The sequence below is a fragment of the Eptatretus burgeri genome, chromosome 13, assembly GCF_056783735.1.
Source record: "Eptatretus burgeri isolate ZD-2024b chromosome 13, Ebu_testis_v1, whole genome shotgun sequence".
Taxonomy (NCBI): Eukaryota; Metazoa; Chordata; class Myxini; order Myxiniformes; family Myxinidae; genus Eptatretus; species Eptatretus burgeri.
The window spans coordinates 83,561,383-83,576,961 of NC_140973.1; the positions used below are offsets into that span (position 1 = coordinate 83,561,383).

General features: G+C 47.2%; 1 protein-coding gene across 1 annotated transcript in view; it reads left to right on the forward strand.

Moving 5' to 3' along the window:
- The window catches only part of FBXL5 (F-box and leucine rich repeat protein 5), a 62,601-nt gene extending 47,237 nt beyond the window's left edge, over nt 1-15,364 (forward strand). The window contains exons 10-11 of the mRNA XM_085853428.1: nt 8,600-8,748; nt 14,942-15,364. Of these exons, the coding sequence (XP_085709554.1) occupies nt 8,600-8,748; nt 14,942-15,018 (226 nt within the window). The 3' untranslated portion in view covers nt 15,019-15,364. The remainder of the gene's footprint in view (nt 1-8,599; nt 8,749-14,941) is intronic.
- Nucleotides 15,365-15,579: the final 215 nt, after the last annotated feature.

The window sequence follows — 15,579 nt, forward strand, 5'->3', positions numbered from 1 at the left end:
GTACATCTCCGAACTATCCTAGCATTTATTACATTTTAAACTACCCCGGGGCTTTCCAAAACGCCTGTCACTTAAACTCTTGGTTCTAGAAACCATGATTCCCGTCGCCTGTGTTGGTGTTCCGTTATAAATTTGGGCCTAGCCCTCAAATTTTCTCTTGTGCTCTCGCACAATTTCATGGCTGGACAGCGTGGCTCACTTGGCAGGGATTCCCCCTCTGCCGAATCTCAAACTACGGCACCCCCCGGCCCTGAGGCTGTCTCCGAGCCCCCCTGCTCCCCATGAACGCGGGGGGTTGCCCTCTCTGGCATTGCCCCCCTTCCATGCCCACGTGGCATCTTTGGTGCTCTGGGTCCCGTTCCGCGGGTCACCTGGGCCAGTACACTATCCTGGAGCCTTGGCCTACTCTGGCCGACTACGTCTGTGCCCGGGGTGCCCACCACTCGGTACTCACCTTCCCAAGCCATGCTCCCAGCCGGTCAATTTTACTCCTGCACCCCTCCAAATGGGTATCGTGCCTTCACTCAACAAAAACAACAAAACGACCTCCTTTTGGTAAATTTAACTAACCCACCAACTCACATTAAACTGACCCCAGGGTCACTTAGGTGGGAATCACTCCTCCCCCCACTTATTCATTCGCACCATGCCTTCCACATTCGCTCCACTCACTCACTCGGGCCCGCTGACCCATACTCACTCATTGTACACACTTTTCATTTCACACCAACACTCTAACACGACCATTCTCTTAACTGAATTCCCCAAACTAACTCGTGCTCCCTCGTCGTCCCTTAGCAAATGCACATTCCATTTAATCAACGTAGCTAAGCTCCGTCCCCACTACACTTTCCATGTCTGTCCTTGTCTCCCAAAATCCATTTTCCACTCTAAATCTATCCTAAAATCCCTCTAACTAGTCCACGGGCCCCATGGAGGTCAGCTCCTGCCCCCATGAGGCCGGTCTAACGAACCTAAACCCTTCCCACTAACTAGTGCTTCCTTTGCCCAAGCACTGGGCTGTGTACTTGGAAGCGAGGCTTTTTTGTTTTTTTGTCTTTTGTCCTGCACCACCACGGTGGTGGTTCACGGCTTGCCCGTTCATCCCTCTGGGCGATACCAATGTCCCCTCCGATGGCCGATCCTTGCAGCAATGACATCACCCTGCCAATTGCACCGAGCGCTCGCTTTCGAGGGATTCCCCATGCGAGCCAACGTGTGCAGCTCACCCGCAATCCGCGCTGGGAAATCCCAGGTGACGTCACTCGCCCACAGAAACTGCACGGCTTGCCGTACAGGCCCGCTCGAGCGTGTCGTCCCGGGAACTCGCTCCGCGCATTCAGCGAACGGAACACGCGGCGCGCAGCACGTGATGCCTCGCGCACGCGCTCGCATGGGGACCCCTCCGTTCCGAATTCCCACAACACTCGCCTATATTTTCGCCGTCCACGTGGCCGGCTTGTGTCTGACGTGGAACGTTTCCGGGCCGGATCGCGAAGGCTCTCGCGTGCAGGCCATGCACAAAACGCGCCATGGACCTCGGACGAGCCATCGCGGTAACCAAAATATCCCCTTGCGGCCCTCCAGGCTCACCATTTGTGTCTCCCGTCTGGATCAGTCCACCCATTTCCACGCACTCACGCATGCTATGACACTCGCACCATACTTACCTTATGGCACACTCGCACCACTCACACACTCCACTACACACTCCGGGACAATCACATCAGGGATTCACGCTACCACAAGCAATCCCCAGGTTTCCATACCCCCAGGCTCCGCGTGCACCCGTTCACAGCACTCATCTGCTCCACCTCGCACGGCTCGACCGATCCCACCTTGTCGCGATCTGCTTCAAGGGAGCATAGTGTCTCCCTTTGTTCCTTAAGGAGGCTATCCTGCTGCTCACACCGGGTCACGATACATTCCCCAAGCACAACCCCATTGTCCCTCACTAACTCTACATGTGTGTGCTCGTCTTTCGTTTCATTTAATTTGTCCCCCTCTATTGATTTCTCAGTCTCCGTCACCTCGTTTATTATTTCCGTTTCTTCCTGGCTCTTCGTCTCTGGTAATTTCTCTGTCCCTGTCACCTCCTTTGGTTCTTTCGTCGTCCCCTCGTGTCTCACCCTACACGTCTTGGTCTCCCCATCAATTATCGTGGCGTTTCTCGTCCCGACCGGACACATTGCACACTCCGTGTTGGTTCGGTCCCTCTGCCACGTGGTGCTGCCATGACACCCTTCATGCTCACCTGCAGGCTTAACCCCATGCTCTGCATTTCACCCCGCTGCGTTTGCATATCGCCCCTCATCTCGTCCATTTTGTTTTCCATATTCCCATTCATCTCATCCATTTTGCTGTTCGTTGCTTGTAAATCGCACCTCAGTGCCTGCATATTTCCATCCGCTCTTTGTGCATTTGCGTCCATTTTGTTTCCCATCACATCCATTTTGTGCATCACATTTACAGTAGCTCATGTCAAGTGGCCCCGACGAAGCCGATCCGCCATGATCGGTCGCGGTTTCACTGGGGACCGGGAAAGAAATTTGACGGAGGGGGCGCTCTCGCGCCGCCGCACCCACCACGCCCATTACGACCTCTGGGTCCAGTTGCGGGGAAAGTTCTTGCATGGGGGTGGTGTCCTTGAACCATGGGTTCGTCTACACTACTACCACTACCCACCTGCCTCAGCTCGTCTTGGCTACACATGTTGCGTGTTGGGAACAAAATTTAATATGCTCGTAATTTGGGGGAACGGGGAGGGGGGGGTTCGCTCCGTACACCCCTGGTCCGACACGTAAATTTCTCTACGGAGCCAGAGGGGTTCGAAACCTGCTCCTGACACCAATTTGTTGTGGGCCGGGCGTTGGCGACGAGCACAACCGCTGGATGGAGCCGAAGAGTTGACTCCGCCAATCACCCGGAATTTAGATCGTACTTCTTTGGAAAACTCCGAAGAAGTACGGGTCCTTTATCGGACCGTGAAGCGTCAATATTTCTACCATGTGGTACAGGGTTATTTGCCAATTTTCAAAATACCGATATGTCCACGTGGTGATTTACCGAGTCTCCACACCCTCGACGGCACCCGTACGGAACAAGCCACTTGCGTACTCCAACCGTGTGTGACCCGAGCGGATGGTCACCAAGATCCGTCGGCCCAAATGTCCCCTTACAACGGCCTTGCTAATTTTCCAACATGCAGCACGCTAAGCCAATGGAGGAAAGGACATGAACGAGCTGATGCATTTCACAAATGGGGATATTTATTAAACAATAGGGAAATGAGGGGAGCACGTAAGGGCAGAGTTATCCGAATATTGATTAGCATGTATGTACAGCAAGGCACTTAACAATTCATTACTTCGCAGACTGGTGCCACAAACACACACACACACATACACATACACATACACACACCCAAAAGAATCGGACCAAAAGTGGTCTTTATTAAGGCCTCCAGCTCCGATGGAGAGGTGAACTGAAGACCAGAACCTGCCTCGGACCTGTCCACCTCGTGTTGTCTTCGCGCTGAGTCGAACCGGGCACCATCGATGGGCGAGCCGAATTCAGCCACCGGCGAGCCGCGACCAGCCTCCCGAGCTCCGGCGGATCATCTCGTGCTCCAGAACACGCGCTGGTGAAGACCAGGTGCCGATCCTTCGCAACCCGCCCGAGTAGATTCAGCCGAACAACCGCCAACCAAGAACCAACTTCTGTCTCTCCGTTCCCTCTTTTATGCCTGTCGGGTGTGGCTTGCTTCTGGCGTGGCTCATTCTCTGTCGGTGGGGGCATCGCATTCCATCACTTGGAGTGCCCAAGCGAGCCAATGGGTGGGGCCTGACCTTTCCCCTACTCGGCGCGCCGCCAAGCGAATCGGAGGGTGGGGCTTGACCTTTCCCCAACTGAGCGCGTGGAGAATGCCGGGAGCAGAGGGTTATCGTTGGTGATGTTGTCATCGTTGGTGTTGTCATGGTTGGTGGTGTAAAAATAAAAGGAAACCCTGACTATCAAAATAAGTCCACAGCGCCGGAACATTTAATTACCCATTAGACAAGGGAAAACGGAGCTATCGATATAACTGAGCGATAGGACCTGAATGTTGAGTGCAGTGAACTTACAAATTCATAACAATATGTGTGTTGTCCCATCCACCAAACAGTGATGACTCCATTTGCACCTCACTATCTGAAAACATGGACCAACTTCTATCCTCTCATCCGAACTCTCTCTCTTCCTCATGTGTGGTGACTTCAATTGTCAACATTCCAGTTGGCTTGGTGTGGGTACCTCTCATCTGTCATGGCACTTCAGCAAAAGCGTTCTGTGACTCTTTGGGACTGACTCCACCAGTCAACATTCCCGACCCGGATCTCAACCAATTCTTCTGGATCTGATTTTGACAAATTTCCCTGAAAATATCTGCTGTTCTTCCTCTGCTCCAATCAGTACTTCTGACCACATGCTTATCAAAGCAAACTTCTCTCTGGCTGTTATTAGAGAACCACCTCAGCGTCATCGAGTCTGCTATCTCATTCAAGCCGACTGGCAGGGTCTCCAAGCAGTCATCAAACTTCTAGACTGGTTTCCCATCGCTACTTTCTCCAACATCAACTCATCCTGGGAATTCTTTCAAAGAAACTTCCTCTCCCTCATGCACAGATTTATCCCCTCTCGTCTTCAGTTTTCCTACTCTTCCCCCCCCCCCCCATGGTTTACTGAAGCTTGTGGTGAGGCAGTTGCCCTGAAACAACTTGCCTTTGCCTCACGGAAAGCAAACCCAACTGAGGGTTATCTCAGTTCCTTCCATAAAGCTCAGAACAAGTGTGTATCTACCCTCAGGAGAGCCAGAAAACAACATCTTTCTAATCTCAAGTCTGAACTCTCAAACCTCTCTCTCCCTCCTCCGAATCCTGGTGGCGTCTAATCAAATCTGTTTCTGGTGTATGTTCCCCCTCCATTCCCTCCCTTAATCCAAATGGCTGCACTGCTGACACTGCACGTGAAAAGGCTGAATGCCTATACTCTGTGTTTGTGTCAATCTTGTGTCCAAAACCCATCACTTTCTGTGGCCACCTTACCCAGTCACACCCAACTGTCCCTGGACTCTGTGTCCTTTTCTTCTGTCAAACCTCGACTTAGATTCTGCAACCAGTCCAGACGGCATCAGCCCACGTGTCTTAAAAACCTATTCCTCTGCTCTTGCTCACCCTCTCTCTCTTCTATTCACCCTTTCATTTGATCAAGATCATCTGCCATCTGCTTGGAAATCAGCAAACATTACTGCCTTGCATAAAAAAGGTGCTAAAACAGATCCCTGTAACTGCAGAACAATCAGCTTCTCCTAATCATCAGCAGGGTTATGGAATCCATCAATTTGTTTCAGAACAGGTCACTCTACCCTGGTTATGCTGCTTCTCCTTTCCTAACAATGGGTGGAGGTACTCGATGCCAGACATGAAATCAGAGCCATCTCCCTGGACATATCACGAGCTTTCCATGTGGCCTGGCATCCCACCCTGCTCACCAAACTCTTTCTGTGGTATCTAAGGCGATCTCAACTCATGGCTTAAAGACTTGCTCTCCTGTGATAGCCAACGTATGGCCCTAAATGGAGTTCTTTCATCCCCTCTTCCTGTCTCGGCTGGAGTTCCTCAAGGCAGCGTTCTGGGCCCTGTTCTTTTTCTGGTTTTCATCAATGATCTCTCCGACTCTCTGGAAAATCCTTTATCTCTTAGCTGATGACTCCATCCTCTGCCGTCCCATCTGTCATCCCTCAGACCGGCAAAGCAGCAGCTTCTTCGCTCACTGCAGATCTGGGTAAAATCGCAAACTGGTCCAACACGTGGAACATGTCTTTCAATCTGGACAAATCTCTCACTCTCATGTCTTTCCGAAAGGACCGTTTGAAACTCCATCCACTTTCTCCTTTCTCAACAATCCTCTTGAAGTCCTTTCATTCAAGCTTCTGGGTCTCACTATCTGCCATTATCTTTCCTGTGAAAGCCACATTTCCAACCTGGCCTCAAAAGCCAGTCGCCGACTGGGAATCCTCTGTCGTGTAAAGTCCTTCCTCGGCCCACCTGAGCTCCTGACTACATACAAAGCTTTCGTCCACAGCCTGATGGAGTACTGCTCTCTCCTCTTGGCTGGTGCTCCTGCCTCTCACCTTTCTTAGCTTCACGCTGTGGAAACAAAGGCATTTCGAATCATTGGTATCTCCCGCGATGAGGCTGAGTCTTTGGGCCTCTTACTCTCTCACCGTAGGCAGGTCGGTGGTCTTTGTCTTCTCCCATCTCCTCTCTGGTCTCACCCCCCCCTCCTGCTCTGTCTGTGATATGTCCCCTCCATATTTCCGAAGGGCGCTCAAGGTCTGCCAGCAACCCTTTTCTGGTAAAACTACCAAAATCACAAATCGCTGCTCACCTTCACTCTTTCCTTCCTCTTCTTTCCCACCTTTGGAATAAACTCCCTCACTCTGTTCAAACCCATTCTTCCCTCCAGTCCTTCAAAACAGCTGTTCACCAGCACCTCTTATCTTCCCCCATCCAAAACCTCGATCTTTTCTATCCCCGTTAATCCACCCCAAACCCACCTCCTTCAAATTCCCTGCCTTCCTTCCTGAAAGTCCCTGTGTTGTCCATTTTGTTTCCCCTTGTTTCCTGCCCCATCCCTCTCCCTTCCACAGATCTCCTAATGTTTGTTCCCCATTGTTTTGTCCTTCCCTCTCCTGCCCATCTTGTTTCATGCCCCCCTTGCTGTGCGTTGTGTGTTCGCTCTCATACGAGCCTCGACAAGGTATAGAAAAAAATAAAATATGTGTCGCCTGAGATTAGGTCTGCACTTGATAATTTTTGTTACGAAACTGATCGTCGCTTCGCTTCTTGATTCTTGCCACTGTCATCTGTTGCATGCTGTTCAGTCTTATCCAGACTATCATTCATAACTGACAGCAGTTGGTCATAAATGACAGTCATAGCTGATGTCTATGATTGTTTTCCTATTTTTCCAGTTATTTCCTTCATTTTCACTCTGGCTTTTATTGATATCTCATTGTGCCCAAAAACATCAATGATGTGTATTTGATTGAAATGCAAGATTCTAGGCTCATGGAAAAGTGAGGTGACAAAGTAAAAAGTTAACTTATTCAGTGTTTGTCCTATTTCACCACCTTTCCAACAAGTCAGTTCATCAAATTTCTGCCCCGGTAGAGCCGCCCCTGCCCCTGTCAACTGTAAGTGCTGTTATTGTGAAGTGGAAATGGGTAGGAGCAACAACAGCTCAGCCGCGAAGTGGTCGGCCACACAAGCTTGCAGAACGGGACCGCTGAATGCTGAAGCATGGAGAAATTGTCTGTCGTCGGTTGCAACTCTCATGACCGAGTTCCAAAGTGATCTGGAAGCAATGTCAGCACAAACAATGTTCATCGAGAGCTTCATGAAATGGGTTTTCATCGCGGAGCAGCCACACAAGCCTAAGATCACCATGCGCAATTCCAAGCTTCGGCTGGAGTGGTGTAAAGCTCATCGCCGTTGGACTCTGGAGCAGTGGAAACGAGTTCTCTGAAGTGATGAATCACGATTCACCATCTGGCAGTCTGACGGACGAATCTGGGTTTGGCAGATGCCAGGAGAACGTTACTTGCCCGAATGCACAGTGCCAACTGTAAAGTTTGGTGGAGGATGACTAATGATCTGGGGCTGTTTTTCATGGTTCGGGCTCGGCCCCTTCGTTCCAGTGCTACAGCAGAAATATTAATGCTACAGCAGACAATGACATTCCAGACGATTCTGTGCTTCCAACTTTGTGGCAACACTTTGGGGAAGGCCCTTTCCTGTTTCAGCATGACAATGCCCCCATGGACAAAGCAAGGTCCACACAGAAATGGTTTGTAGAGATTGGTGTCAAATAACTTGACTGGTTTGCACAGAACCCTGACTTCAACCCCATCGAACACCTTTAGCATGAATTGGAACGCTGACTGTGAGCCAGACCGAATCGCCCAACATCATTGCCTGACCTCACGAATGCTCTTGTGGCTGAATGGAAGCAAATCCCCACAGCAATGTTCCAACATCCAGTGGAAAGCCTTCCCAGAAGAGTGGAAACTGTTATAGCAGCAAAGGGGGGACCAACTCCATATTAATACCCATGATTTTGGAATGAGATGTTGGACAAGCAGGTGCCCACATACTTTTGGCCATGTCTTGTATGTTATTGGTAACATCATGCTGTAAACCTAACGAAGCTATTAATTGTTGTAACCTAAATGTTACATTGGACAAAACGGTGAGCTTTGATACAGTGTGCCTTTTTTATTTTTAATGCAAGTATTTATTTATTTATTTATGTTTGCTTTTACAAAAGTTTAAATTGAGTCACTAAGAACAGATGCTTTTTGCACTCGGATAATAAATAATTTATGATATTTATTTATTTGGTTTCCCTCCTGTGATCACATGATTCGATGAAAGCTTTCAAAGGCCTGCTAATTTGCACAGCATATTGTCGTAATGCACATTTGATTGAAAAAGTGTCATGTTTAAGCTTTTATAGTGATAGTGTTGATGTGACTTTGTGACCTGTTCCTTGTAAGGTGCTTGGTGCTGCGTGGAGGACTGCCCAACATACATCACTTAGACCTGTCAGGTTGTCGCTTCGTAACTGGTGATGGGCTACACGACCTTGTGGCGGTTTGTCCATCACTTAATCCTGATCACTTCTACTATTGCGACTACATCTCGGGCAAGTACCTTGTCTTGTTGGACGACTGAACACTATCATCACGTCTGTGTTGCGCACTTTTACTATCCCAGCAGTTTGTTATTGCACATTATTGTTTGTAGTTTGAGGTTAGATTCTCCAGATATTCTGAAATTTAGCAGATGGGAAGATAACTCTCAAGTATATGTATGTATGTATGTATGTATGTATGTATGTATGTATATATGTATATATATATATGTATATATATATATATATATATATATATATATATATATATATATATATATATATATATATATATATATATATATATATATATATATATATATATATATATATATATATATATATATATATATATATATAGGGGGGGGGGGAGTTCGGCCGGGCACGTCAATGACTGTCCGTAACCAGTTTGGGTTTTTGCACCTTACTCTTGACAGCCAAATGTCACAGCTTCGGCGCCACCCTAACCACCGCCGTCTCCAGGGTTATAACGCCGGCTGGTTCGGCACAATTCTCGGGTTACGAGTCTCGAATCACGATACCAAAATACACCTGTACCTTGCCAGCTGGGGAATAGACCCCGGTTACAGACTGGTTTTGTCGGAGACCGAGCGGAGTCTACCAGTCTGTAACCACTTTGGTTTTTATATCCAAATCGAGCGGATCGTTCCTCGACGCGGCACAAATTAATTCAAAGCTGCAACTTCATACGAATCAGCCAGATTTATTGGGGACATCGGGGAAGACGACACAAGCAAAGCATTCACGACTGTTATAATTAATCTATAACCCGTTCTTCACTTGGGAGCGACAGATTCCGGGTTTCGAAGGGAACTCTAACGAGATAAACCTTAAACGACATGCAAACAAGACATGGACAGCATGCAGACAAGACACAGAGTACTTGGTGATGTTTCATGGACGAGAGGAAAGTGTCAAAGGCACGAATGTGGCTCGTGACAAGCCGATGTCCACGAATTCGAGCGCCCAAGCTCAAACGCCGCGTGGCAAGATTGCACTCGTCCATGTGTGTCGCAGCCCTCACGCACGCAGCCTCGGCGCGTTCAGACTCCGCGAGGTCGACTGCACCAGACTGTCAGGTCGGTGGTGGGTTTCAGCTGGTTTCTCACAAGGTCCAGTATACAAGTCCAGGCCTGGCCTGTTCACCAGACCAGGCCAAATCGACGTGTTGGGCTCCGGCAGACGGATCGACAAACGTGTCGAGGACCTTCTCATGAAAGTTGATCGCCGACTCGACGTGCAGGCAGCCTCTAGTCATTTCTCCTGCCTCCTTCACAAATCAGATCGCTGACAGACACAGCCGCCCCCTACACAGCAGATCACGACCTCCACCAGTCGTTTCTCATCCACCCGAGGGCAGACTCTGCGCGCTCTGGTTCAGTTTTCTCTCCCAGCCGATTCACCACTGCCTTTCCTTTTCTCGCTCGCCTCGAAGCCCACTGCAGTTTTACTTCTTCAGTTTCACTTCTCCTTTTCGGCCCTCGCTCGCCTCAAAGCCGACTGCTGACTCGCACACAGCCAGCCCGATTCAGCCGATCGCGCCACACCAGCACTCAGTTTCACCACCGTCTTCCCCGGCTGACTGCTCGGCTCTCAGTTTTACCACCTTTTGTTTTTGGGGCGCGCACCTTTACGAAGCCGACAAATTCCTCCCTTCAGTTTCACTTCCTTCTCTAGGCCACTCCCCCTCTCAGCGCGCTGGGCAGAGTCTATTGTCCGGAGGGAGGAAGGAAAAATAAGAACCTCTCGGTCCACCACCAATGTACCAACGATGAACAGCCTCTTACACCTCCCGACAGACATGTAGCGTCCATTTACCGAACAACCTGGCTAAACATGCATTTAATGGGGGATCTGGGCTAATCCTATATTTAGTAACCCACGAAGGGCCATTTCCGCAACAATATGTTAGATGTTTTTTTTTTTGTTTGTTTGTTTCGGTCCTTGAGGGTTACCATTACACATTTGGTATCTCTCCTTCAATGTGAGGGACTCGCAAGTCAGAGTGCCGATTTGTGAGGCTCTCAAATTGACTCAAGCTTGGATGTCCACAATGTTATCCTTCATCGCAGGGTCTTCCCTCATTGTGTACTGAATGGCATTTTTTTCTCTATATTTATTTTTCTATTTTTGTGACTGGCGTGCTACTGAAATGTTGAGGATGGATAATTTTCAACGCCATTCTTCATTTTCAATTGCAGTATATTATTTAGAAAGTGTCCGTCTGTCCAACTGATGGAGCGTGTGCCCCAACGTCTGCCTATCCAACTGTGTGCCCAATCCTCTGACCATCTGAGCCCGTTGCTGCACCGACCGAGTGCTTGCCTCACAGATGGGAAGCAAGGTGTTTCGAAAGTGGAACAGAAACTGATCACCACAGAGCCAAAAGAGGATTTATATATTCGTATGTAGCCTGTGGGTGCCTGGCTGCATCATTTTCTGGGGGCACGTTTGTACCGCTGATGCAATGTTCCCTGTTATCAATAAGCTGGTACTCATTTTGCTGACCTCGGAAGGATGACAGGCTTAGTCAACCCTACCTGGTGTTGATTCAACAGACCGACAGGGGCTTGAACTCAAGACTCAAGGATCTTAAGCCAGCCACCTTAACCGTAAAGCCAACATCAGGCATAATCAGAGGATACTGTTGTGGAATAACGAAAAGGGACAAGAAGAGAAGCGAATGGATCTCACAAAATGTACCGTATTTTTCCGGTGGATAAACTGCGGCCATGTATTATCCGCACCCATGTTTTTCATCCTCAAAATAAATGAATCTGTTGATCATTTTATTTTCTGATCTCGATCTAAACACGTTTGTGCATTTATAACTTTGTACGGAACAAAGTGACGGAGGTATCAACATGCTAACTTGCTCCCAGGTCCGTTTAATTTCGTCTAACAGTCTTATTCTCATTTTCAAAAAGTTGGAGAGAGGAGAGGATACCAAGAAGTTTTAATTTTTCTTTCTTATTTTTCCATATTATAAAGAGAATTTTTTTTGTTCCTAGAAAAAGGAATTCAGACCAGTATCATACATATTTATTGTGGATTTGTGGTCCTGAAAAGGGCCATTTGGGTTTGATGAAGCTTTTCAGCTGAACCTGAGGAAATCCTCGTCGAAGATGGCACGTAACTCCTTGTCCGAATCAGGGTCGAGCAAGTCCCCGTCACTGTCACCCTCATTTGCAGCCTCCTCCCAAATGATGATGTCCTCTTTGCCGTCCATGTTGTTGGAGATGCAGCATTTCAGAAATGCTCGCTTGATGATGTCTGACGGTGTCTCCTCCCACACCTTGACGATCCAGAAGGTCGACCTTTCTCATCCTCCCGCTCTTGGTGTACGTCTTCTCCCCACTCATTATCCAGTCAGACCAGCAGCGACGTAGCCCCTCCTTGAACAGCTTGTTGGACACCTTGAGGGGCTGCAGGAGCGGTCATCCTGCCTGGGATGATGAGATCGGTGTTGGCTCAACGGAGCAGCGCTTTTGTGTCGTCTGTCTTGTGACTAATTAACGCGTCCAGGCCTCACGTGCTCTGTCATCGGGAGAGATCGCCATCCGGCCTACTACTCCAGACCGTGCGCACCTAGTCCTGGACCAGTCCCTCGTCTATCCACCCCTTCTTCTGTGTGCGTACAATGACGCCGGCTGGAAACTTGTCTTTGAGCATTGTCTTTCTCTTCAACACGACATGACGGTGAATCGAACCTTCTCGTGACCATTAGTGTTCATCGTCACATTATGTGCAAGATTATTTGAGGTGGATGCTCCGCGATTAATGTTGTAGCAGTCCTTTCCATCCAAAGACTGGATAGCATCCGTTCGCTTGTCGAACATAACCATTGTGTTTTCCCTCGAATGGAGGAGGGACAAAAAGGGGGGTGGAGCTGAGAGCGAGTTACGAGATGTTCGTTGCATGGTTTAACATGAAGGACACACTCGCTGTTGTTTTTCTTGTTTGCTCTATTTGGAGTGTCAAGTTATTATACTGTCTCCACTTGATCTGCAGGTGTCCTCGCCAAAGACTCGCTATTGTGAATAATTCTTCTTTTGATGTGAGACCAAATGTTCTCCTCCTTTTGTGTTTAATGGCATTTTCAGAGCCGCGAGCCTCAATATATGCCACGCACCAAAACTCCGGGTGTCTCCGGGTTTTTAAAATTTATTTAATTTCAGCACACGGTTAACAAAATGCTGGACAAACTCTTAACTTGAACCGATTTTCAAAATGTAAACGGCAAAATTTAGCTTGACAGCAGTTCTGACTGCAAACAGTGTTCATTAGGAATATTATTGAAATACAGCATTGATCGTTTTTAAGACAGATTTTTTTTTTCTACACCCATGTATTAACCGCAACCCCTACTTTTACCCTTTTTTGCCAAGAAAAAATGTGGATTATATGCCGGAAAATACGGTATTTCACGGACATTCTGGTCCAAATAAAAAGAAGTTGTATGAAACCATATCAGACGCTCTTTTCGAATTATGGTCAACCAAAATACAATTCCTTGACGAGGACCGAGAGAAGGCCGAAGATTAGATGGAGATGAAATTGAAAACCTTGCTGGAGTACAATGGCCTCTAATTACATTGTGTAAAATGGAATAAACCATGGTTGAAGGAACCTGACTCCTGCAGTGGATTAGATTGGCTAATCAATAAAATAAAAACCTTAAAAAAAATTTTCCCTGGATTTTTCCTACACTTCAAACTTATCACCTTTATGTAGCACAGGCATTAGGAAACAGTGCTTTATATAGAGGGTGGCAATGACATTTGTAGACTGGTGGTGATTGTTGTTGGTGTTGTTACCTCAAGGTGGATGGAGGTTATGTTTTCACCCCTATCTGTTTACCTCTGCCACCAAAGGTGGACGGAGGTTATGTTTTCACACCTGTCTCTGCCCTTTGTCTCTTTTGTCTGTCTGTTTGTGAGCAGGGTATCTCAGAAATTGTGGATGGATTCAGACGGAATTTAGTGGACAGGTTGGGTGTGTGACGAGGAAGAAGTGATTAGATTTTGGTTTTAATTATTAGATTGATTAGATTAGTCCGGATGCAGATCTGGCCTATCGGTGGGAAACAAAGTGTAAACTGGTCAGCCTGGCAGAGCTCCATTGAGTGCCACTGTTGTTTCTATTTATGATTTATTTTGTATTTTATCGCAGGTTATCTTCATGTCATTATCGTTGGTTATCGTGGGACTTCATGTCGAACAATCATGGTTTTTGAGCTCAGATGAGTCCTCATTTGTGCGGCTTGTGCAATTAATCTCACATTACGAGTCTTTTGTTGTTTCTCGCACACCGTTGATAGCAGTCAAATGTAAAATGATGGACAAAATTAATTGTGCCAAAGGGCAGAGAAAGGTTGTGACATTATGCGAAAAAAGAGTTGTTAGGTTGGTTGAAGGTGAAAGTGTGGCGTTTGTGGGCTGCCATTACAGGATAAATTAATCTATCGTGCGGTATATCCGTAAAAGTGAGTCAAATAACCATGCAAGCACAAAAGTGTCATTCCAATCCCCTCATCCTCATATTGGAAGGATGGAAAAAGCGCTTAATATTTGGATCAAGGACAAAAGACAGAAAAAAAAGTGCCTTTGAGTGAACTGGTGATACGGGAGAAATAATTGCGCATTTACTGACGTTTTGACACGGCACCCGTGTCGGACTTAAGTTCAACGACTGCTACCTACAAGTTCCATGCCAGCAAGGGTTGGTTTGAGAACTTCAAAAGAAGATTCGGCCTCCATCATGTCAAATTATCGGGGAAGCAGCATCGTCGGACCATGATGCGGCGGAGAACTGCCCACTGCAGCTCATGAAACTAATCGAGGCGAAGGGATTTATGCCCAAGCAGGACTTTAACGCCGACGAGACGGGATTATTCTGGAAGAGGATGATTACTCGGACAAATTTACGAATCGATAGAAACCATGGGAAGTGAAAAGAAGCTTTTACTTTCAATATTTTTTGGGGGAGGGTGAAGAAGGGTTAATGATGAGGCTCTATGATTTGCAGCTGCCTGGTTATCACCCAACTGGTATAGAAACCTCTCTGTGCTACTTTTCCGAGATCTCAATTGCTCCGGCTTACTGCAAATTTGAGAAGAGCATATTTGTACCTGTACTTCTGGTGATTGGTTGGGTCACACATCTCATTTTCATTGTCCCCTCAGGTCCACACTCTGCCTTGGCGAGTGGTTGTCAAAACCTGCAGTGTGGCAGCCGGGCCTGTTGTTGTAGTGGCGAGTGAACCAGCCGGCACTGCAGTACTTTTCTCCAGCACTCCTTTAGCATTTGTTTTCTTTTTGTGGGCCTGCTCTGTGCACTTTAATGAGATACGTTTAATTTTTGTCTTATCGTTTTGTCATGAATACTGCTGTTTAATAACAGAATGGTTAAAAGGTAGCTTGATTAAATCTGTTTTGTAAATGGTTCAGACTATGAAAGCTGAGGAAGTATTGCAAGGATGTTTGAGTCTTCATTATTCAAGATATTTGCTTTATAAAAGTGTTGGATCCAAAAATAATTTGCGTTCAAAATTTATGGCATGCAGCAGCGCCGTGCTTGCAGGGTTTATAAAGATTTAAAACACTGTCGATCTATTGTTTGACTTGTGTTCTGTCTGTCTTTCAATGAATTGAAGAATGTTGCCCATTTATAGTTTGGTGTGAACTGTGGATCATCATTTGTTAATATTATCAAGTAGCTTTGAAATTAAGAATCAGGATTCCAGAAAAGCTTTTGGAATTTTGTCATTACATTGATGGTGATTTATTGTCATCCATTTTAATTGCATTGAATTATCAAAATA